Raw genomic sequence first — 25188 nt, forward strand, 5'->3', positions numbered from 1 at the left:
ATGTATATACATATATACAAACAAATACACCATAATAGATTCCGCCAGCTAGCTAGAAGATGGGCAAATACCCTAGGAGTACCACAGAGGGGAAGGAGGGAGGGTAATCCTGACTGCAGATGCATACCTCTCGGACATCTACATTTATGGTAGGTACAAAACTGTACTATGTCCTTCAAGGATGCATCTGCAGTCCTAACAAATGGGTAGAATACCATAGCCAAACTGGGGGAGGAGGAATAATAAGATTATGGTGGAGTTAAGATCCCTTGCAAAACAGCAGTGGCAAAACCTGCTCGGGATCTGGAGTATAAGGGTAGATTATAATGCTTGGCAAATGTATGCACGGAGCTCCAAGTAGCAGCCTCTAAAATGTCTTTGGTAGCCACTCCTCGTAAAAAGCTGTAGTAGTGGCTGTAGCCCTTGTGGAGTGAGGTCTGATGTTTTCTGGAGTTGTCTTTCCATGGTAAGAGTAACAAAATCTAATGCAATTTCCTATCCACTTAGAGATTGTCTGTTTTGAAATTGCTTTTCCTTCCATTCCTGTTGCATATGCTACCAGTAGCTGGTCAGTTTTTCTATTGCTCTTGGTCCTGTCCAGGTAGTAGCGCAACTGCCTATGTACATCCAAGGTATGTAATAGTCTTTCTCCCCTGTTCTGTGGGTTGGGGAAGAATGTAGGCAGGTGGATAGCTTGGTTTAAAGATACCCTGGAGACCACCTTTGGCATAAAAGTAGGATTAGTTCTCATGGACACTCTATCTTGATGGAAGATAAGGAAGGGCTGTACTGCCATTAATGCCTGTAGTTCAGAAACCCTTCTTGCTGAAGTGATTGCAAGCAGGAAAGCAGTTTTCCATGATAAGTACTGTAATTCTGCTGTTGCTGCTGGCTCGAAAGGAGGGAGTGTCAACTTTTCTAGCACAAAGTTCAAGTCCCATGCGGGCAATGGTGGCTTCCTTGGTGGTTTTACATTTTTAATTCCTCTCAGAAACTGCCTGAGTAGAGGATGTGAGAAGACTGGAGGGTCCATGTTGTATTCTGCTGAAATAGCTGATGCATGAATCTTAATGGAAGAATAGGACAGGCCATTGTGGAAAGGCTCTGCCAAGTATTCCAGGATGTTAGCTATGTTTACCAGTGACACATTTTCTCCTTTTGCTGCACTCCAAATGAGATATCTTTTCCATTTTGCTGTATAAGTTTTCCTTGTTGAGGGTCTGCGAGCCTCCAAGATAATGTCTTTAACCCTTTGAGATAAATCTGGGTTATTTTGTCTTATGCAATGTTCCCGGCAGCCAGCTGCAGTGTTTTTAGGTTTGGATGCAGGGTTTTGAAGTTGTTCTGTGTTAACAGTAAGGGAACTAGGGGCAGAGGCCATATTTGTTCCCGAGACATGCTCCTCAGTAATGGGTACCAATGCTGCCTCGGCCAGTCTGGAGCTATCAGGATGATCCTTGGGCGGTCTTCTTTGATCTTCAATAGCACCTTGTGCATCAAAGGAAGAGGTGGGAATGCATATGCTGTCAGGTTTTTCCAACTGAAAGATAGGGAGTCCAGCTTCCAAGCAAGTGGGTGGTATGCCCTCGTGCAGAATTTTTTCAATTGGTGGTTGTGTGGGGATGCGAATAAGTCTGTTTCTGGTAGTCCCCATTTCCCTGTAATGGATTTGAAGATGTCTGGATGCAGCATCCATTCGTGGGCATCCGTGGTAGTTCTGCTTAGGATGTCTGCTAGTATATTTTCTTTTCCTGGTACAAATATTGCTTGTAACTGAATGTTGAAGCTCAGGGCCACATTCCAGAGGTCCATTGCCATCCGGCATAGAGGGTATGAATGTGTGCCTCCCTGTTTGTTGATGTACCACATAACTGTGGTGTTGTCCGTCCTTATCAGCAATTGACCCTGTCGAAGAAATGGTCTGAATGTCTGAATTGCCAGTTTTACTGCCAGCATCTCCTTTTGATTTATGTGTAGGTTCAGCTGGTCTTGAGTCCATAAGCCTTGTATGCACTTGTCCAGCATGTGTGCCCCCCAACCGAGGTCTGAGGCGTCCGTTGTGATAGTCTGGCTTGGTTGAGTGCTGTGGAAGGGCAGCCCTTTGTTCGATTGACAGGCCTGAGCCCACCACTGGAATTCTTGCTTCAGGCATGGAATTATTGGAATTTGGGTTTCTAGGCTGTGCTTGTGCTGAGACCATAAATTCCTTAGGTACCATTGTAACTTTCTCATATGTAGTCTGGCATGTGGAATCAATATTATGCAGGATGCCATGTAACCCAGGGCTTGCAGGACTTTCCTTGCTGTTAGCTGGTTCTGCTTTGTTAATGCCATGAAATAGAGAGGAAGGTGCTTCTGCTTTTCTGCTGTGAGGGATGCCATTTGATTTGATGTGTCGAGCTCTGCACCCAAGAAAGTTATCCTTTGGGATGGAATCAGCCTTGACTTTTTTATACTGACTGTGTATCCCAGGGCTTGCAGTAGATGAATGACCTTTTTCAAATCTTTTGCTAATTTGTTTTTGTTGTCCGCTTGTAACAGGCAGTCGTCCAGGTAAGGGTAAATTTGAATTCCCTGAAGCCTGCAATGAGCAATTACTGATGCCAGGCATTTTGTGAATACTCGGGGCGCAGTAGATAAGCCAAAGGGCAATGCTGAGAATTGATAATGCTCTGATCCTGCAAGAAATCTGAGGTATCTTCTGCAATTTGGTCGTATGGGGACGTGCAGGTATGCCTCCTTGAGATCTAGAGTTACCAGCCAAGACTCCTTGCCCAGCATGGGAAGAAGCTGCTGTAGGGTCAGCATTTTGAATTTTGGAACAATGAGGTATGTGTTTAGAGCGGACAGGTCGAGAATAGGTCTCCATTGGTTTTCTTTTCTTGGCACCAGGAAAAGTCTGGAGTAAAATCCTTCCCTTGTTCCATAGACGGTACCCTTTCTATAGCTCTCATCCTTAGTAAGTGGTGTATTTGTTCTAGAGCTTTTGTCTTCTGATTTGGAGGTAGGTTTGGCATTCCTCTCTTCCTTGGTAGAGTATGGAAGTGAAACCTGTAACCTTGGTCTATTGTTTACTGTTTATTGTTTATTGTCAATTGTTTATTGTTTACTGAAAATAAGGCTAGCTTTCCGCCTAAGGGTGCTTCTAGTTGTTCCCTGGTAGGCGGTCTCAGAGCCAAGTCACTGCGATTGTCCTGTGGAAGTGGTGGTGGCTGGATCTGTGGCAGTACTTCGCTGGTTGTTAGGCTGCCACTGACGTCCCCTGTAGGCACCTCTGGATTGACCCCTGCCTCTTGGGTGCCTATTCCTGCCTCTCTGAGCTCTTGAGGTGTCTGGAAAGGACCAATTCTTGGAAGGCCAGTTCCTACTAAACCTTGGAGGCTGGACCTGTAAGAAATCCTTGACTGTCTGGACAGATTTTGCTTTCTCTTCCACCTTCTTCAGCACCTGCTGTGCAGGGGAGCCAAACAAATTGAGCTTATCCATGGGAGCATCTAGGAGCTTTGATTTAACATGGTCTGGTAAGGACTGCTCTTTTAACCATGCATGCCTTCTGATCACTGTACCAGTCATAGCTGATCTAAAGGAAGCCTCCAGTGCATCATAGCCGCATTTTAAGGAATGATTACTGACCTGCTGAACGTTATGTACCATTTCCTGAACAGATTTTTTGTCTAATGGTTCAGACGAGGACAGTTTTTTAGTTAACTGATCTAACATAAATTCCTGATACTGAATCATGTGGAATTGACAGTTTAAGGCCCTAGCTGAAAGAGTAGCAGAAGTGTAAACTTTTTTACCCCATCTCTCTAAGGCCCTAGATTCCCTTTCAGAGGGGAGGGGGTTTTTGGCAAAGGTAGCTGCTACAGCCTTGGGTCCCTGGGAGATAGTTTCAGGATCTGCAAAAGGAGCCTTATACAAATGATAATGTGTGTCCGGAACCCTGCAGTACCTGTCAGGCTTAGCAGGGGCCGGAGGAAGAGAATCAGGAGCAGTACAAGCATCATTAAATGCATCATCCACAACAGTAAGTACTGGAGGAATGGCTAAAGGCCTATGCTGTGGCAAATGCAAAAGGTCCTAAGCCTTTTCCTAGAGTCTGAAAAATCCTGGCCCTGCCATTGAAATTGTTCCCTCATAGCATGCAAGGTTTCCCCAAAAGAAAATTCCTCAGGCGGAGAGGCAGAAGGAATAGAGTCTTCTGCATCAGAGTCCTCATAAGGAGAATAAGGGCCCTCTGGAGGGTTTGTATTATCTGAATCATCAGAGGAGTAATCTGAAGAAACTGGCTCAGGGGCTCTGCTCTAGGCCTCTTCTCTGGAGGTGGGTGAGAGGCCCTGTCAGGGTGAGGTTGGGATCCCCGGATCAAAGAAATGAGATCCTCTGCTAGACTAAGCATTTGAGAACTAGAGCTAGGCCTGTGAGAGGGGGTCTTAGCAGGCACAGTTTTGGTAGATTTTGCTGCTTTAGCCCTGGCAAAAGCCTTAATCGACATGGATGCAGGGGGCCTAGCAGCTCCACGTGCAGGAGTAGATATATCTAAAGGTATAGTATCAGATAAATCCTGTGAACCTGCAAGAGCAGGTGGGATTTCAGTAGCAGATTCAGCCATGCTGGATGAGGCCTCGGTAGGAGGCAAGCTTTCGGCCGAAGGAAGAACCGTGGACTCAGTTTCAGCCGAAACCGAGACACTCGCGGTTGACTTAACCGCGGTTTCGGCCGAAACCGCGGACCGCGAGTGTCGGTCCTTTTCCTTGCGCTTTTTAGTTAATTGCGAAGTCAGAGTTTCCGATGGCATATTGTAAGCAAAAGCGGAGCCGAAAAACTCCTCAGCAAATTCCGACCGACGTCTAAGCGTCCGTCGGTTGAAAGAAGCACATGCTAGACAAGCTGCTACGTCGTGGTCTGGGCCTAAACAAGGTAGGCAGTAAGAGTGGAAATCTTTATGAGGTATTTGTTTCCCACAAGTTAAACAGTTATTCACTTTTTCTGACATCGGCTGAGGCAAGAAAGAGTCCCCAACGGGGTACTTAGCTTTTTAGAAGTCTTCGGTAGTAGTAATCTCTGGTTCTGACCGACCGGCACTTGCGAACAGCTTCTGCTTCAGGCGCCACGCAGCAAAAAAGACTGGGGAAAATGGCGTCGGCTGATACCTTTATACCCGAAGAACTGCCGCTATGACGTCGGGTGAAGTGCGACATCAGCCGAGGCCAGACCCAGACCTTGGAATCCGGCCGACCGAAGGGCTGCCTGACGACAGGACAACCCATTTGTTAGGATTGCAGATGCATCCTTGAAGGACATCTGTTAAATCCACAACTCAAATTCCTTCTTTAGACAGGGAAAGAAAGGTACACTGAAATCCACAGGGTAACAATGCTGCAGCCAAACTTGACTTTAGGTACCATTGAAGTCTCCAGATATGCAGTCTGGCAAGAGAAAGCATTGGAATAGAAGAAGCCATGAATCCAAGAGCCTGAAGAAATTCCCTAGTTGCCATAGCAGTCAGAGGAAGAAGGGAGTGAAAGAAGGCTGTCAATGACAAAACTTTTGGAGATGGTAGGGAGGCCAACACTGGCACTGTCTGAATCCTGTATCCCAGATACAAATGATCCTGACAGGGAGTTACGATAGATGTTTGGAAGCAGATAATGAACCCCAGACTTTGAAGAAGAGAGATGGTGTACTCCAGATCTTGCAACAGACGACTTGGAGAAGGCATCTGAAGCAACAGGTCATCTAGATAAGGAAAAATCTGAATGCTTTGTAGCCTGCAGAAAGCAATAATACCAGTTAGGCACTTTGTGAAGAGAGGCCAATGGGGAAAACTGAAAATGAATGGAAGACACAGAAACGTAAAAACTTTCTGAAAAGAGGGTGAATATGGATATGAAGCTACGTATCTTTCAGATCCAAAGACACCAGAAAAGCCTGTGGTAGTAAAAGAGGAAACAGGGTTTGAAGAGTAACCATCGAAAAAGAAGTGACCTTGAGAAAGGTGTTGAGCAGAGAGAGATCCAGAATAGGTTTCAAAGTGTCCTCCTTCTGAGGAACCAGGACATCCTGGAATAAAAACCTCTTCTCACTTGGGAAAGGGGGACAGGCTGAATGGTTCCTTGGTTCACCAGGGACCCTAGAACCTCTGGGAAATGAGGAGGTTGCTGTTGAGGAGGTTGAAGAATCCCTGAAAAAGGAGGAGAGACTTCCATGCCATGAAGTAACCCTGATGGATGACAGAAAGAACCCAAAAGCCTGAAGTGATGAGATGCTAATTTGGAAGACAAAGGGAAAGCTGAAAGGACAAAGGAACCTGGTCTACGAGAAGAGGGAGGCTGTGAAAGAAAAGCAGGCTTATCAGATAAAAGGAGGCTTCTGCGTCACAGAAATCTGAGAAGCCTTAGTAGAGGGACCCGCTTACCACCCTTCCTGCCCTGCAAAGAAAAGATCTACAGGGATAATGCATCTGGAATTTAGGGATAGGAGAGACAAAAATATGTTTAAAGTCTTGCAAGGCTTTTCCTTTCTCTTGAACATTGACAGGTCAGCATCAGCAGTCCTAAAAATATATGAATTATCCAAAGGAACATCCAACAACTTGGCCTTAATTTCCTCAGGCAGAGAATGGAGATGAAGTCAAGAATAATGCCTTATGACAGACCCAAAAGCCTCAGTCTGGAAGAAGCATCAACAGCATCATAGCTACACTTAATAGTGTGTCAAGCCACTTAACAAGCAGAACCTAAAATAGATAAGGCAGAGGATTTGCCTTCAGAATCAGGGAAGTCAGAAATAACCTAACAAGCCTGAGCAATCAAGGCCAGAGCATACCTTGTCATGTAGGTCTGATAATTCACAGCCGTAAAGGCCAAAGTAGAAGCAGTGTTAACTTTCTTACCAAGTGCCTCCACTGCCCCACTATTCTTATTAGAAGGCAATAGTTTGGAAGACGGCAAGTGTTTAGAAGGTTTGTCAGAAGAGACTGACACCACAGCAGGATCAGCAGGACATTTAAATAAAAATGGACAATCTTTAGGAACCTTATAGAGCCTTTAAAAGCTTCTCAGGAGCAGGAGGCTGAGAATCAGGAGACTTGAAAGCAGCGATGAAAGTGTCTAACAAGGCAGCCAACACAGGAGGAACGGCTTAGGTTCATAATATCGTCTCAGAATATCAGACAATTGAGAAGAATCTCACTTAAAATATTCAATCATCCTAGCAATTGTGTCCCCAAAGGACAATTCCTCAAAAAGAGGCTCAGGGCTAATTAACTACTCCGCATCAGAACCATAAAGCAAAGGCAAAGGCATCTGTGAAGAATAGGACCAATACCCCCATGACACACTTGAATTCTCATCCAAGGAATCCAGTTCCCTAAGCCTTTTAGAAGGGGTACAGGTTCATGTAGGAGCAGGTACCAAAACCCCTTGATGATGCTTTACGGCCATCAAGGCAGAAAACAAGCCCTGAGAAAACTCTTGCCATTCATTTTGAGGATCCTTAGAACAGACTTGAATATGCTTCAATTTTTGTCTTTTCTTGGAAGGGACATCAGCTCTAACAAATACCAGAGGTTTTGACCCTTGGCAAGATTCGATAAGAGAACCCAGATCCTCCTCCATGACCAATTTCTGCGGAATTCCTCCAGGACCCTCTGAGATAATCAACCAGGGTTCCCCCTCGATGTCCGCAGCAGACACCTGCAAAGCCTCAGAGGATGTGCAAAAAGATAGATCCATGCTGGCCTTTGAAGGGGGTTGTGGCACAGTAATCTGATGAAGACATCAAATGACCCAAGTAGTTATTACCTGTCTAATGGAGGCTGGACAGCTAACGAATGCAGTAGAGACTTCCTGGCCTTCTTCTTACCCAGCAGGAGTATGTTGAGGTTAAAGAATTCTTCCATGGTACCATGGGCTAACTGTTTATGCCACTGGTTTTCAAGATAAATGGCCAGAGAAGACAAACAGATTCTGAGTGTCTTAGGCACAAACGCCTTACAGATACTACAAGAGGTATGGCCATGGGAAACACACAAACAAAAAGACACTGTTCATAATAATCCTTACGGGGAATCTGCCTCCCACACTGACATTTTCCCTTCTTGGATGACGTGAACTTTGGGTAGCAAAACAAAATACAAGACCAAGAAAGGAAAAAAAAAACAAGCCTATGGGGCACTTATCTGGCAGCTAGTTATTTAATACAGGAACAAGGAGTTCAGCCCAATTAGCACTAATGGTGTTTGAACTGGTGACAAAGATGTTCTGGGTAGCTGCATCCATACATCTCTTTTATGGCCTACCTTCTGTGTGAGGAGCATGAGTGGGACATATGGCATATACAAGATCATTAGGCTTTGGTATACTGGCCGAGCATTGGGTGGCCCTGGGCATAAGATCCCTTCTATTTAAATACTACAACAGGGACAAAGAAGGACATCCAGAGGGATTTTTCACAGAAAATGGATCCTGGTTATGAGCAAGGCACCACACAGAAAATCTCTTCCATTTGGACACATCAGATTTTCTGGTACTGGGTTTCCTGGCCTCCTGCAGAACACTAAGCACATCCTCAAAACAAAAGTGCCTAAAAGGGGGGATCAAAATCCAATCACTCACGATGTCACATGAAGTGCAGACAAGTGAGGATGAATAAGAGACCCCTAGTCTTATGTGAGTAGGTCCACCCTATGAGGTAATTGTGATGACTGCCCCTGGATAGGTGTAGAAGAAGGGGGAACCAATGCTGTCTTGGCCAAAAGAGAGTCATCATCAAGATTTTGGGGGAATCCTGCTCTATTCTTGAGCAGGACCCTTGGAATCAGAGGAAGGGGAGGGAAGGCATAGAGAAACATTCCCTTCTAAGAAAGAGATTGGGCATCCATCTTCCAAGACACAGAACTTGGAACTCTGGTGCAAAAAAGAGGAATCTGTCTGCTCTAATGTGAGGCAGAAAGATCTGAGGAGTACCCACTGAAGGACAATGTCCAGAGGCATATCTCTGTGAAGCATCCATTCATGAGCCTGTGTTTTGGACCTGCTCAAAGAGAATGCCACTATATTTTGCCTGAAGGAAAGTATAAAGCATGAAGAGTCACCAGATACTGGACAGCTAGATTCTAAACTTGAAGAGCTAGTCTGCAAAGAAGGTAGGATCATACCCCAACCCCTTTGCTTATTGATATACCACATCACTGTGGTATTGTCGGTCAAGATTTTGGGAGCCCCTGGAAGAAAGAGGGAATGGAAGATCTGAAGGGCGAAAAAGAGAGCTCTTATCTCTTTGATGTTGATGTGGTCTGATCTCTGATGAGGAGGCCAGAGACCCTGGACTCGAGGGAACTGAAAGAGGCTCGTCATCCCATGTCTGAGGCCTCTGAGAAAAGTTCCTGAGAGAGAAATGAAAGCTGAAAAGGAAGTCCTGGTATTGAGAGACAGCTAATGAATCCATCACTGAAGCTTGTGCTTGAGGCACGGAAGAAGAGGGACTAGAAAATCTAGTGGATGACAGTGTTGGAGCCATACTGACTTTAGTAACCACTATAGTTTTCTCATATGAAGTCTGGCTAGAGGTAGAATGGTGAAGACCATGAATCCTAGCACCCTGAGAAATTCCCTGACTGTAAGTGAAACCAGTGGAGGAAGAAGGGATTGCAAAAAGGTGATTAGAGTAGAGCCTTGGGAGAATGAAGGGAAGCCAGCATAGGGATGGTCTGGAGCCTGCAATCAAGAAATACATGATCCTGTGAAGGAACCAAGGCTGATTTCTGGAAGATTATTGTATACCTCTGGCTTTGTAAGAGACAAATAATATATTAGAGGTGCCAAAGCAAGATCTTGGGGGAGAAAGCCTGAATGAGCAGTTCATCCAGATAAGGAAAGATCTGCACCTCTTTCATCCTGCAAAGAGCTATCAAAGAAACAAGGCATTTGGTGAATACCCTTGGGGCAGTACAAAGCTCAAAGGGCAAAGGTGAGAACTAAAAATGCAAGGAAAAAAGAAAGAAATCCAAAAACATCCTGAAAAGGGGATGAATTGGGATGTTGTGAAGATAAGCATTCTTAAGATCCAGGGAGACCAGGAAAGACGGGGGGGGGCACAGTCTGAAAGGATAACATCCAAAAGGAAGGGATCTTCAGAAAAGTGATGAGCACAGAATGGTCCAGAATGGGTCTCCAGGTGCCTTCCTTCCTAGGAACCAGAAACATTTTGGAATAAACCCCCTTCCCCTCCTTGGAAGGAGCACAGCTTGAGTGGTACATTGTGTCAAAAGGCCGTGAAGCAGTTCTGGGAAGGAAGAAAGAAAGCTGTTCCTGAGGAGGGTGAGGGATGCCCAAAAAGGCATGAAGGGATTTCCATACTATAAAACATCCCTGATGGATGATGGACAGAGCCCAAGAGTCTTGAGGGACCCTTAATCAATTAGGAAGGAACAGGGAAAGATGAAGGGATAAGGGAACCTGACTCAAGAAAAGGGGAAACAAACAGTCAGACAGAACCTGGTTGGTCTTGAAAGGAGGTTTCTGAAAAGGAGAAGTCTGAGTAGACTAAGCAGGAGGAACTCACCTAGAACCCTTCTTGCCTTTGGGAGGAGGCCGAGGCTGTTTCTGAACACGGGCAGATTCAGATGGATAATTCCTCTGGAAATTAGGAATAGGAGACACAAAAATATGCTTCAATTCCTGCACGCCTTACCCATAACCCTAAAGAGAATTAAAAAGCTCAGCAGCCGCAGAACCATACAGGTTCTTCTTATTGTCAAAAGGATCATCCAACAATTTAGCCTTAATATCATCAGGTAAATGCTGGAGATGAAGCCAATAGTAACTTCTCAAAACAGAACTAAAAGCAGCAGTCCTAGGGGAGGCATCAGTTGAATAACAACAACATTTTATAGAGTAGCGAGCTACTTGAAAAATACAGCCTGGTAAAGAGAGGGCTAAGAGGCCTTCCCTTTGAAATCAAGGATATCTGAGACAGCTTGGGAAGCCCGAGAAAGAAGGGCTGAAAAATACCCAGTCATAACAGTCTGGTAATTAATAGCCCAAAAGGCCAAGGTGGCAGGAGTATATACCTTTTTGGCTAGCCATTCTATAGCTCTACTGTCCTTGTCTGAAGTAAGTAATTAAGGAGAAAGCAAAAGATTAGACAGTTTATCAGAAGAAACAGACACTACAGCAGGGTCTGCAGAAGGACCTTGTAAAATCTATAAGGTTTCTTAGAGGCTGGATGTTGAGAATCCGGGACCACATAGTCTGTAAAAAGGTATCTAAAAGAGCAGCCAACACTGGAGGTACAGCACATGGCTGAGGGGTCTCCACCTGGAAGAGCTCATAATACCTCTTTTGAATATCAGAAACCTGAGAACAGTACATTTAAAAAATTACATCATACGAGAAATAGTATCGCCAAAGGACAGTTCTTCCAAGGGAGAATCTGGGCTAATAGCATCTTCCTTCACAGAGGAATATGCCAAAGACTCTTCCCCAGAATCCAATTCCTCTTCTGAGGAGTCCTGCTCTCTGGTTCACTTAAATGAGGTAGATGACCAAGGGGGAGTAGGCAGAGAAACTCTTTGGGGAGGCTTAAAGGCCATCAGTGCATTAAATAATTCCTGGGTAAAATCCTGCCATTCACGCTGAAGATCGTTAAGAGCAGGGGAAACATGCTTAGTGTTTTGCTTTTCCTTTTGAGGGATGTCCGTCCTAAAAACTCCTATCTCCCATCCAATCATCAAGATTTTTCTTGAAGAGTGCTAATGAGGAGCTTTGTTTGATACAGATAGGAAGTTTGTTCCAGAGTATGGGAAGTCTCTGGGACAGGAATCTATCCCTCCAGCATGTTCTGCTTATTGTGGTGACAAGGTTAGGTCCCTACAGCATGTAGCTTGGAGGTATTGGGATTTCTTTCACAGCTCTGGGTTGGACATAGCTTTGTATGTTAGTTAGAGATTGCCTCTGAGTAGGCAATATGCAAACGAGTAAACCTGGAGTTTTTTGAGACGGTCTGCGTAGGGCATCAGTTTGAGGCCAGTAATCCTCTTTGTGATGCATTTCTGCGGCCTTTCCAGTTATGTCTTGTGAGGTACATTCCAAAAGGGACGTTGTACTCTATTAATGGGTCTAATGAGTGATGAGTAGAGGGGAATAATGACCTCTTTTTTCCTGGATGAGAAACCTTTTGTGATGAGGTGTGCCACATAGAAGGATTTCCTGACTACTATGGCGATGTGATTATCAAAGGAGAGACTACTGTCCACCTGTGTCCCAAGGTCTCTTATCACACTTTCAGTGCTAAGTAGACTACCACCTACGTGGTAGTTCATCGGTACAAAGATTTTACCAAAAGGGATGACAATGCACTTTTTGGTATTGAGCTTGAGGCCATGGCTTTGACACCAGGCATCTGTCTCAGTGAGGCCCTTTTGTAGGATGTCCACATCTTTAGGAGTTTTGCTTATGGCTCCTAGTTTGCAGTCATCTGCGAACTGCGTTAGCCAAAGACCTTCTGTGTTAGCCTGTACTTCAGAAAAGTAGATACCAAACAGGAGAGGACTCAAGATTGAACCCTGTGGTACTCCAATTGTCACTGGTCTGAAGTTGGATTTGGAGTCTGCGACTTTCATAGTGTGGGTTCTGTCTGCTACTTTCATAGTGAGGGTTCTGTCAGTGAGCCAGTTGGCAGCCCATCCTGTAACATAGGGATTTATACCTAGTTTAGTGAGTTTATCTATAATTCCAGTGTGGGGAATGGTGTCGAAAGCCTTGGCGAGATCTAGATAGGCTGTGTGAACCGCCTTACCCTCATCTACGACTTTGGTGATCACTTCAAAGAAGTCTATCAGGTTTAGGAGACATGATCTGCCTTTTACAAACCTGAACTGGGTGGGGTCCAGAGTTTGGAGATTACCAATGTCATTGTTTATAAGTTCCATGATGATACGTTTCATAGCCTTGCAGACCAGGCTCGTCAGGCTAATGGGGTGGTAGTTCCCGGGGTCCGTGGTGGCTCCCCCTTTGTGGAGTGGGATAACCATCGCTGTGCTCCATTCAGTGGGCACAAAGCCTGAGGTGAGGCTATGATTGAACATGGTACTTAGGTGGGGTGCCAGTTTGTTCTGTAGTTCATGTAGAACGCAGCCTGGGATGTTGTCAGGTCCCATGGATGCTGTGTTCTTGGCTTTGGAGAGTGTTTTTTTTTTTTACCTGTGCAGCCGTGATTACAGGAACTCTGCATTCTTCCGGTATAGAGATGGGCCCTTTAGGGGATGAGAGGGGGGTAAAGTTAGCAAAGAACCTATCTGCCAGGATGTTGGCAATATCAGTTGGTTCTGTATATTTAGTGCAATTGTGCTGTAACTCAGAGCAGATCTGAGTGTTGCCACTGAGACTCTTGACATAGCTATAGAATGCTTTGTGGTTGTCTTTAGAATCAGTGGCGATTTTGTTTTCATAACTAGCTTTCAAGGATTTTATGAGAGATCTCAGCTTCTTACTGAGGCTGACCAGGGAGTTCCTCCAATCATGGGATTTTACTCTCTTTTGCAGCAGTTTCTTTCTTCTGTTGTAGAGTTTGTTTATGGCAGGGGACCACCAGATTGGCTACCTTTTTTTGGAGAATAGCATCTTGGTTCTGTTAGGGATTGCATGACCCATGCACTTGTTTAAGTGCTTATACTTTCCTTGATAACATCAGCAGACATAGAGAACAAGACTGATTCCTTACTAATCAAGGGAAAGCAGAGAGTTTGCGGAGGGGGGAATATAACATGAACTTAGTGGGGAAAAAAACTGATTCATGGTTGGTGTTTGGCTTCTTGATCCCTTACATTTTCTCTTAGTTCTGGCTCTTGCCCAGGATTTCTAGAGGGGCCCTCCTACTAGTCCCCATATAAGTCGGACTGTAATGCTACCATAATGTGAGAAATTAGACAGGCCTCCAGCCACTTGCTCATTCTCTTTTCCCATTTGGGGGCACAGTAGCACATCTGATGCTCCATGTTGTCTGATTCTCACAGGAGAAAATGCAGTTAAAGAAGGAATCCAGGCTAAGGATTTAGTTTAAGTTTCTTATGCTTCAAATATGCAAAACTTTTCAATGACAAATAAATGGCACCCAAAGTGAGTAAGTTGCAGAAAAAGAGAATTGCAAATTCTTTCTTAGGACAGCACTACACCATGATATCAGCTGGTGGAAGAAGGGGCAAAATGTACGGCTTCAAGGCTAAAAGTGGATCTTAGAAAAGCTAAAAGTGGATCTTAGAAAGGAAGGAAGGAAAGGAAATCTCAACTCTTAGCCAATACAGAGGGTATTTAAAGTAAGATCTCCCCATATCTGATACATGTTGGTTTTGTAACACAGCCTTCTCCATTAGTATGTAAACACTAGTGGATTAAGAAAAAATGCATTTAAGAGCTTAAGACAACAGCTAGAAATAATCACCTTCTCCCCTTTTTCAAAACAAATATGCAAACATTTTATAAACTATCATCTCCCGAAGTCCTGATGGCAGCAGCTTCATAAAGAAGCATCTCAAGGCAGCATACAGTACCCACTCCACAGCTTTTTTCATGCAGCAAGAAATGTTAAATATATATATCCTTCCATCCATCCATAACTCGTTTGCCCATTTCTGCACATGAGGTTGGGGTGTAATTTCAAAAGTGACAATCATCTAGAGCCAAGGTTTAAACCACCGGATGTCTAGCCCTACCACAGTAGGCCTTCCACACCACACTCGTACACACACTCATACCTATGGCCAATTTTAGAGTGTCCAATCCACCTACTGCATGTCTTTAGAATGTGGTAGGAAACTGGAGCACCCGGAGGAAACACATACGAGCACAAGGAGGAAATGCAGATTCCACACAGAAGACACCCCAGCAGAGAATCAAACTAAGGCACCTCTTGCTGTGAGACCACAATGCTATACACTGTGCTAATGTATCTATCTATATACACACACAGACACACACACACACAGATATATATATATATATATATATATATATATACATACACACACACACACATATACATACATACACACACACACACACACACACACACACACACACACACACACACACACACACACACACACACACACACACAACAAGGTACTTTGAATGCAAAAGAATGAAAAAGATGGCTAATGACTACAGTTCTGTGATACCCTACAATACAATCAATCAGCAAAGAATAACAAAAAAAAGAAAACATTAAAATGCCAATAGGAAGGATCTGTAATGTACCTGCTTTATGCTTTCTGAGATGAATCCTCCATACGGCTTGTCAGTAAGGTACTTCTGGTATGCTTCTAGAACCATTAAACCAACTTCTAAATGAAGACTGTGGTCAAGGTTCAAACCCCCTGTCTTAAAAAAAGAAATATAATATGAGCAACTATTCCTTCAATAAAATACATTTCATGTAATTCAAAACAGCTTATATTAAAAAAAAAAAAAAAAAAAAAAAAGTGTATACCAATGTTTGCTCCAATATTATAAAAAAGCAAAATGGCTCAGTTAAGTTCTCTGCCTCACAGTTCCAGAGTTCAAGTCTGATTTCCTGTGACTGTTTGGAGCCTGTATGTTCTCCCTGTGACTTTGTTTTTTTTTCTCCAGCTACTCATTTCCCCTCCCACTTCCTCAAAACATGCTGGCTGACTCATTAGGTTAAAGAGTCCACATATCCAAATATATATTTCCTTACCTAGTTATAAATGAATATCATATATATATATATATATATATATATATATATATATATATATATATATATATATATATATCCAATGTTAGAGTGTTGTCGCTGGTCTGTCTTTGTGGTGTGAATGATTTTTCTCCCATCAGGTTTTTTAATCTATTTGCGAGTATTGAGGTCAGAATCTTTGTATCTATATTTAAAAGGGAGATGGGTCTATAACTATATGGGTTTTTGGGGTCTGCATATTCTTTTAGTATGAAAATAGTTTTGGAGGCATTGAAGTGAATATCATTTATGTTGTTATTTATATGTTGGTATTTATTATATAGTTCAGCACATAGTACAGTAGTTTTAGCAATTAGGGGTAAAAGCTTTATAAAATTCTGACGCAAGTCCATCCGGTCCTGGGGCCTTATGTGACTTTAAATGTTTAATTGTTGTGCTTATCTCATTGATGGAAACAGGTTCCGTTAATTTTTTTGTTGATCTAAATCTAGTTTAGGGAATTTTAATTTTTTAAGAAAACGCTCTCTTATCGTCCTTAAGAGGTTTGTAATGTTTGTTCTCCATAGATTTGAGAGTACATTTGTTTGAATACTTTGATAATTTCTAAATTTCTTGTGTAGTTGTTGTCCTTGTAATTTATGTCTGATATATTTGAGGTGGTTTTGTGTTGAGAGATGATTCTGGCCAAGGCTCTGGATGATATTTGGGCTTCCTCTGCGTAATTAGCTAACATTCATACCTCAAAAAATGACAGATTTCTGGTTTCTAACATACATAGGTCTCTTTGTAGTTTTAGGAAATCAACTTCAGTTTGGCTCTTAGGGTTATTTAGTAGTTCTCTCTCCAGTTGTTCTATTTTCCCTTTCAATGTATACTCCTCTTTTAGTTGCATTTTTTTATAATATGCTGCTTTTTTGATGAATGTTCCTCTGATTTGTGATTTGGCTGCAGCCTATTCTATGTCGATTAGGATTTGGGATCTGGAGATATTTGCAACTTCTTTTATTACATCTGTTTTGATGAGCAGGTTAGGATTCAATGACCAGTTATGACCTCTATTAGCTAAGTACAGTTTTTTGTTCCAGTTGATAAACAATGTGACTTTGGAATGATCCGAGAAAAATCTAGTGTGTATAATTGTTGTTGGATTCATGTTAATGAGTATGTCTGAAATTAAAAAGAAGTCTATTCTTGACCACATTTTGTGGCACTGCGAGTAGAATGTGAATTTCCCAGACTTATTCTCGTTATTTCCATATTTAAAAGGGTCATATAGTTTAAAGTCTTGTTTAAGTTCATTTGGAACTATTGTGGTTTGTTTATTATGTGTTTTAATCGGGTTAGAATTGTCTTTTTCTGGGTTTTGATATGTGTTCCAGTCAGCCCCAATTATTAGGTAGTGATCTTTAAGTTGGTTTAGAATTGGGTAAAGTGACATAAAAAAGTGATGTTGGTTACTACAGGGAGCATATAGATTAAGCACCAATATGGGTTTTGGTAATCCTGGGCTGATAAATGTTATGTAACACCATCTTCCTTCTTTGTCCGCCTTAGTCTCAAATATTTTGTCTTGGAATTGATTTTTAATTATTATGGCAACCCGAGCACTGTTTGTTTTACCCCCTGTTGCTATAATTTGGCTTATCCATTTTTCCCCAATTTATGTCCACTGTTCTGTAATTGTGTGTTTCTTATATTAATATAAGATTGGCTTTGGTTTTCAGGCTAAGATGCATCATAGTTTTCTTTTTTCTTTATTTTGGAGTCTTTTAACATTCCACATCTCTATTTCCCACATTTATTTGTTAAGTATGTTTGTTCTACATGACTTGTATGTTAGTATGCTAGTTTGGTTTTATGGTCTTTGTATGTGATGTTGATATGTGTTTTTGGAAAGCATCTAACTATTCCCATCCCTACCTTGTGCCTACCCACTGTACCATCAATAAAAGGGGGAATAAAGTGAAAAATTAGCGTATACTTTTAGTTTCCCCTCTGATCTTTGGTTGTGTTTTCTCTTTGTGTATAGATTGAAAGCATGTTAGCCCCCTTACGTTACTATATACACTACAGACAAAGCTTAACAAACTAGTTCCCTAAAAAAAACACTGCTGTGAAACATCCCTAGTCTCTTCCTAAAAACTATTATACAATTATAGTGTTAAGGTTACAGCCCAGAACTTATAGCTTTTTAGCATGCAGCTTATTCCTTTTAATGATGCATTGTTAAACAACATGTTAGTATTCAAACCCTCAGTTAGCTATAACAAGATATACAACAATGTAGAATAAATTTTAAGCCAGATTTGTGTTGTTACATTTCCCTTTTCCTTATTCTTCTCTTACCGTCCTCTCTCCTTTAAACAGTTTTTTCCCTACTTTGGTGCCTAGACAGACTTCTGTGCCAATCTATAGCAGATTCCAGGAAAAAAAAAAACGTTACTGGCAACTATAATCGAAAGGTAGGAAAATGGGAGGAGGGAGAGAGAGGAAAAAAATGTTTTCAGACTTATCCAGGTATATATTCTGCCAAAGCCTACATATTTATATTATGTTTACGTTTCCTGCAGTTAAGTCTAGTCTATATTTTTGTGTTCTTGTATTTTCCTTTTCTAAAATGCATTTACACTTTATTTATCTTTATTCAAGTCAAACATCATTATTTCTGTCATACATCCTTAAGATAGGCTGGTTCTGACAGTCTCTCATGTAGTAATAAAAATAAAGTCTGGATTGTTTATGATATGTCTTAGTAAGAGCTTCACAGTCTTATTGGTTGTTTTGGTAAAATCATACCTCATTCTTCAGATTCTTGCTTTGCAGGTTTCTGGTCATCTTTCAGTCTGGTTTACCTTATCAGCTTGTTTAGGTCGATTTATGGGTGTCTATGGCAAGAGTAACTTCTTAAACTTGTTTCATCTTCATTCCAGGTAATTTTTAGTTTGTAGTGGAGCCCTTGAGGTCGAAGGGGGAATGATTATGCATACCAGAGCCCCAGGAGGTGGACCCTTCCTATAAATCGCGCATTGGAAATGGCAGCTGAATTTTGGTTCCTACCCGTTTTTCTGTTCCCTTTCCTGTGCTCCTCGTGGCTTCATTTTTAAGGGCCTAGACAGTAAGGGGAAGCTCTCAGGGTTAAATCCCATTCAAAATGGTCACAATGTATTCAGTTTTTCACTCGAGGGACGCCTGCAACTTTTTTGTTGTTTTATTTCATTTCTGGAGGTGGAATCTGCTTGAAAACACATAGGAATGTCTACTTTGCCTCTTTGGGGTTAGTGACCATGTTATTTAACCTCTAACACTGAAAATTAGTTGATTTGGATATTTCATCTGGAATTTGACTTTCTTTTCTATCAGAAACCTGCAATATGGAAACAGAAGTTGCCTTGCTTGCCTTATCTGGATGGGAAGGTCCTGAGCAAAGGAAATTTTATTATTATTCCAGGTGAGTGCCTAGTACCTACCTATGAACCTATAAGCAAAGTTCCTCATTAGCACTCTTCAAGAAAAATCTTGATGAGTGGATGGGATATAAGAAATACATCCTGGGGATCACTTCTGTGGCTCTACTCGACAGGGGCACAGGAAAATAACTTTCTTAGGTGGCGTAAGCCAGGGAACCTTGTTGGCTAGGCTTACTTAGGCCCTTGGGCCGATAGCCTAGTACCTGCGTATGAACCTATGAGTGTACCTTTCTTCTTGGCTTCAAACAGGATTTTATTTACATCTTGGTAGTTTAATATTTTAATATACACAGGTCTTGGTCTCAGTGATGATTGTGTTTCTCTCAGAGCTCTGTGGGCTCTCTCTATTATCACTTGCTGAGTTTATTCAGGGTCATCCAGCAGGGATTTTACTATGAGTTTGATAGTTGGTATTAGATTATTATTTGACACAGTTTCAGGGATTCCTCTGATGATAATGTTATTTCATTTCTTCGTGACCTTGCCTCAAGGTCTGTTATTTTGTTTGTAGACTTTGCAGATCTTTGTCATGGGAATCAGTTCTTTGAGCAATAGAGTCTATTTTTATTTCATTTTCTAGTATTTTTGCCTCAGATTTTTCCATTCTAGTTAGTATTTGGTTAAATGAATCACCAAATGTTTGAAATTGTAAAGACAGTTCCTGTATTGCTTGCTGAATAGATAATAAAGCAGTTTTAATGTCTTCCAGGTTAGCTGGCTGGTCTGCCTTGGTTTTGCCTGTAAATTTAGTATTTTATGGTTGTTTATTTGTCCTTTGTCTTTTTGGGGTTTTATCTCTATCCGGTGAGGCTAGTACCAAGCATTTGGTCTTAGTTGTTATGGTGTCCATATTATTTTCTTCTTTTTGACATCCTGCTGCTTGGTACTTTTTCAGACTTTGTATATGAGTGCAGGGCCTCAGTACCACACGGCTTCAGCTGTTTCTAACATCTTCGATAATCCTGTTGTTATTAAAAGGAATATGCTATTTTTTTCTTCCTTTGATTGCTGTTTGTTATCTGGAATAGATGTTCAGTCATATTTCTGCGTTTTTTATTCCATGATGCCTTCAGGGTTTATTTTAAGCCAGGGTATTTCAGACAGCTAAGTGTTAGCAGTGCTCACAGAGCAGTGGCCATCTTGAACTCCTTTGTATCGTATTTTTATGTCATTTGTATTGTATTGGATCTGTATTTGTTCTGTATGTGGAACTTTTCTCCCCGGGCCTCTGCTGAAAACGAGTTCTGTAGACACTGTGAAACCACCCTGGTAAACAAATGTCAAATAAAATAAATAAATTAATATATATATATATATATATATATATATATACATACATACACATATACATACATTCATATATATCAGTATATGTAATAAATGAAAACTAGAGACTTCTGGTCAAGATGGTAGATTGAGCACATACAGGTTCTGAGACTTCAACTTATGCAACTGGTAACTTTGTGAAAACTTAAAAGAAGTTCTTAACAGTATTAAAGTACAGGAGAAAACATCCTTTTACTTGAGCTATTCAGCCCAGGGATTAGGTTAAAGGGGGAAAAAAAGAAGAGTAAATTAAATAACCTGCATCACTGCTTATTCTGCAACTTGAGGACCAGTTCTCAGCTTAGCAGGCAACCTGAGGAGTAAAGTGAGCAGTCTGTGATGCAGAGGACAGATTCCTTTTATAATATCCAAACGGAGTAAAATAAAACCATAACTTGCAGAATAAGTGATAGAAGGTGCAGTGATGACCCGTACTGATCAGATGCATGAAATGTCAGAGAAACTGAGAAAAGCATAACACTGGATGTCAATAGCACAGTTAAATATAGAAACACTTGAGCAGAAGTGTAAACATTGGCAAGATTTGTGCCCACAGAAAAACTCACAATTCACTGGAGTTCTTCAAACAGAATGGAGTGGGACTGTGCATCATTTATGCAAAGAAAGCTGACAGAATGGACAGCGAGGTTTTGCTGTAGAATATCGTTAAACGGCAGATGCATCAAGTGTTCTTGACAGTTAATCTAAGGAAAAAGTCCTCATGCACAACACTGGTGAAATTTTCTAACACTGTACTACAGCAAAGGATTATAGGTTCATAGGTAGGTACTAGGCTATCGGCCCAATGGCCTAAGTAAGCCTAGCCAACAAGGTTCTCTGGCTTACGCCACTCAAGAAAGTTAATTTCCTGTGCCCCTGTCGAGCAGAGCCACAGAAGTGATCCCCGGGGTGTATTTCCTATTTCCCATCCACTCATCAAGATTTTTCTTGAAGAGTGCTAATGAGACAAAGTCTTTTGGTCTCTGAGGAAGATCGTTAAAATATGAGAAAAGTAGTCTCATGTGGTAATGACTGAAGCTCTGCCAAGAGGAAACAGAATGCTGCTTTTCTCCTGGCAGTGTGTAAATGCAGATTGCTTAAAATAGTGTCTAGGTCACTTTACCAGCTCTTTTAAACTAATATTAGCAGGGAGAACAGTGACTTTCTTAGACACTGAAAAGATGAATTATTTTGGAGTTCCCAAGCATAAGGAGGAACCAATATGCGGGCAGTAGCTAGGATGACTGATGAGACTGGTCCCACTGCTGAATATGGGCAGTCAGAGACTGTCCCAAGTAATGCAGCTGTTCCCATTACTTAAAAATAGAATGAAGCTTCCTGTGGCTCCCCAGTTGCTTCAACCAATACCAGAGTTGTGACAAAAGTGGTATGTTTACGAGCTAGGACTCCATAAAATACTTGGAGTTATGAATGACTGAAAAAAGACCTTGTTGAAGGAGATATTACAGATATGAGTAGGCTTCATGCTGTTTGTACTATTGCTTAGATTCTTCCTATAAAACAGATTAAAAACTTAAATATTTTGGAAACTAAAAAAAAACAGTAAAGATGAGCAGTTGTTATGCAAATGTGTTTGTATATCAGTTTTGCATGTAGTTTATGATACTGTGACAGATTATTTTTATATTACTTTGACACTCTTCAATTTTGCAAAGTACAGCAAAGTTCATCTTCATAAATCTGAAATATATTTAATTGTACTGTTTATTTTTCCCCTCGTCATTTTTACAATTCTTATTAAAGAAAGATTTCGGGAATTTCGTCACAGAACTATTAAAAGAACAAATGTTGTGCAGGGAAGGCTGTCAGACACCTCTTATATTAACCTTCATACTAAGGGTGCAGTGCCCAGGCTCCATTCAGCTTGCATCCTAACAGAAACAGGTCTCCTCCATAGAAAACAGCTTACTGCTTATAAATATCTCTCAGAACTGTCTTAAATGTTTTGCAATTGCTTGCTATTTTATTATGTCACTGACAACCAAATGTCAAGTATATTTAGAATTCCGGAAATTTTGCAAGGGTCCGCCAATGAATTGCCAGTTTCTAAGAACTGATGACAGTACATTAAAAAGACGATTAAATGGTTAGTGCTTTTTAGGAATGTTAATGGTCTTGATTCCCCAATTAAAGGTGAAAAGAACTCATTTATATTAAAAGGTAGGCACCGGACATTTTCATGTTTCTGGAAATTAATTTAGATGCAGGGAAGCAAAAAAAATCTGATGAAATTTTGCTGCTAAGAAACTTATTTTGCATGTAGTGAACATTGGAAAAACAGGAGAGTGAGTGTGCTTGTGTATGTACATTGGAGCTCCATTCAAAGTTCAGAAGAGAATACAAGCACGGAAAGGGTGGCTTACAGTAATGAAAGTTACTATTGTTAATGTTTATATTTCCCCCAGTACAGGCACAAAAGAAGTCATTAGGAAGTGCAGAGAAGGATGGCTTTCAAGGAAGGCTGCACCATATTGGCAGGGGACTGCAACATTATTTTGAATCCAAATAAAGTAGATTCCAGTTCAGAAATACAATAACCCCCCCTCTCCCAAACATAGGTTCATAGAAGGTTAGTAGGTTAACAGCCCTAGAGCCCTTACAAACCTAGCCATATTTATCCCCAGTTGTCCCAAATGTCAGTTGTTAGCTGAGTGAAGTTTGCAGAGGTAAGGGTCCATGGTAGTTAATACAGACTTTTTCTGTCCAGAAGGGACATGGGTGTCACCCCAGGAATGAATTTGTGGTCACCCATCCATCGCTCTAGGTTATGTTTGTAGAAGGTCAGCGAGGTGCTCTACTTTGTGTGATTTGGAAGTTTGTTCCAAAGAAGTGGCAGTCTTTGGGAGATGTATCTAGCTCTCCAGCATGAGTTGTTTATGTCAGGCTAGGTTAAGATCCCTGGAATGAATGACTGGCATGCAGTTCGATTTACAAATTTGTAGCATTCCCATCAGGGCCAGGTCAGAGACTGCCCCACAAGCCAAGCAAAGGTCACCACTTAGCAACCTGTAGGAGACAGAATACAGTGACAGGGATTTCAGTCTTTCCGCATAAAACTTGTTTTATGTACCCTGTACTTTCTTGGTGAGAAACCTCTGTGGTTTCTCCAATTGTTGCGAGTATCTGGCAAGGTACTTGCAAAACGGAACATTGTACTCAATTACTGTTCTGATGAAGGCAGAGTATAATGGAATTATAACACCCTTAGAACTAGATGTGATGCCTTTACTTATAAGATGCGACACACAGAAGGATTTCCTTACTACTGTAGATACGTGGTGGTCACAGTTCAGGTTGCTATCACCCTGAGTACCCACATCACATCACATCACATACAACTGGATCTACACTTGTAATTATCTGGGATGTCAGTTTTTCCAAAGAGAATAAATGCATTTTTTTTTGTATTTAGCTTTAATATGTGACTTTTGTACCTGTGAAGGCTGCCAGCCTAGCTAAGAAAGGATTTTGTAGACAATTCTGTCATTTGTAAATATTAATGTAAGCCACATGCTTGTTCTCTTAAATGTAAGAAATTTATGGTAAATGTTGAACTTTAAAAATGTAACCACATTGCACTCTGCTGTTGGAAAGCTGATAAGTCAAGCATTGTATAACTGTTTGATCTCAAAACTCAGAGCTGAGATGTCTGAATGAAGGAATTCTTTCTATTGTTTTGACACCAGAGTTAATGGCTAGAATTTACATATATAATGTATTTTATTGCTCTGGCTTCCTGACCAGCTGCAAGATCAAAAGGACTGTTACACTCTGAGTTTCTGCTAGCCTGGGAAACAGAGAATAATGATGTAATCTGAAATGAATCAGTGATACTGTGTTATCAGTTTAAGGACAGAGAGAGAGAGAGAGAGACTCAGAGCATTTTGCATTTGTTTTTAGAACTGACATCACCAGCACTGCTTTCCTCTATATGTAAGTTTATTTTAGAGCTGTGTTAGCTCTTTATAGATAGGAAATAGGAAGTCTAGTCTAGCTGTTTTCTGTACAGATGTCAAAACTTTTCTGCTGTATTATTTTAAGCATTTCTCTGTGAACTCTGAACTCTTGACTAGCACTGTGTAGTAAGAACTATTGTCTTGTGTTCTTATTATTTATTATTAAATATTTTTAAACCTTTCAACTGTGTCTGTTTTATGTAGAAATTATTTAAGCTCTAGAGTACACTGCATGTATACAGTGATACTGTCCAAGCCACTCCAAATAAGCCTTGCTGTACGGCACACTTACGATATGAATAATAATATTGCACAGTAATAATTGGACACCCTTTGATAAGGGCCTTATTAGTAGCTGATATTAGTGGTTGGTGGCAAGTGGTACTACTGTATAGTCTGGGCAGAAGGGGCATAGCTGTGCCAGCCTTTTCCAGGAGTGTCTGTGTCTGCGTGTTTGTTATAACTCATATCTCAAAGTGTGTGTGTGTCAGCTACTTGGGCAGGGACATGAAGCACTGGTTGGACAGAGAGGGTGCTGGAGGTTTTAGCTTGACCACTAGGCTGAGATCTGGACCCTACAGCTGTGCCAGTGGGGAGTCTTATTGGGCATCTGGAGAGAGAGGGAGAAACCATCCCCATACTGACTGTGATCTGTGTGTGCTCTTAAGGGAAATTATACTTTACTGTGCATGTATTTGTTA

General features: G+C 41.4%; 1 protein-coding gene across 2 annotated transcripts in view; it reads right to left on the reverse strand.

The window, feature by feature from the left end:
• Window positions 1-25188, reverse strand: part of EPG5 (ectopic P-granules autophagy protein 5 homolog) — a 2535958-nt gene that overhangs the window by 1638630 nt on the left and 872140 nt on the right. For both annotated transcript variants that reach the window (XM_044078183.1, XR_006365599.1), the window contains exon 15: window positions 15258-15380. In XM_044078183.1, the coding sequence (XP_043934118.1) occupies window positions 15258-15380 (123 nt within the window). The remainder of the gene's footprint in view (window positions 1-15257; window positions 15381-25188) is intronic.

This window comes from Protopterus annectens, chromosome 1.part1, assembly GCF_019279795.1.
Source record: "Protopterus annectens isolate FY-2018-M chromosome 1.part1, PAN1.0, whole genome shotgun sequence".
Taxonomy (NCBI): Eukaryota; Metazoa; Chordata; order Ceratodontiformes; family Protopteridae; genus Protopterus; species Protopterus annectens.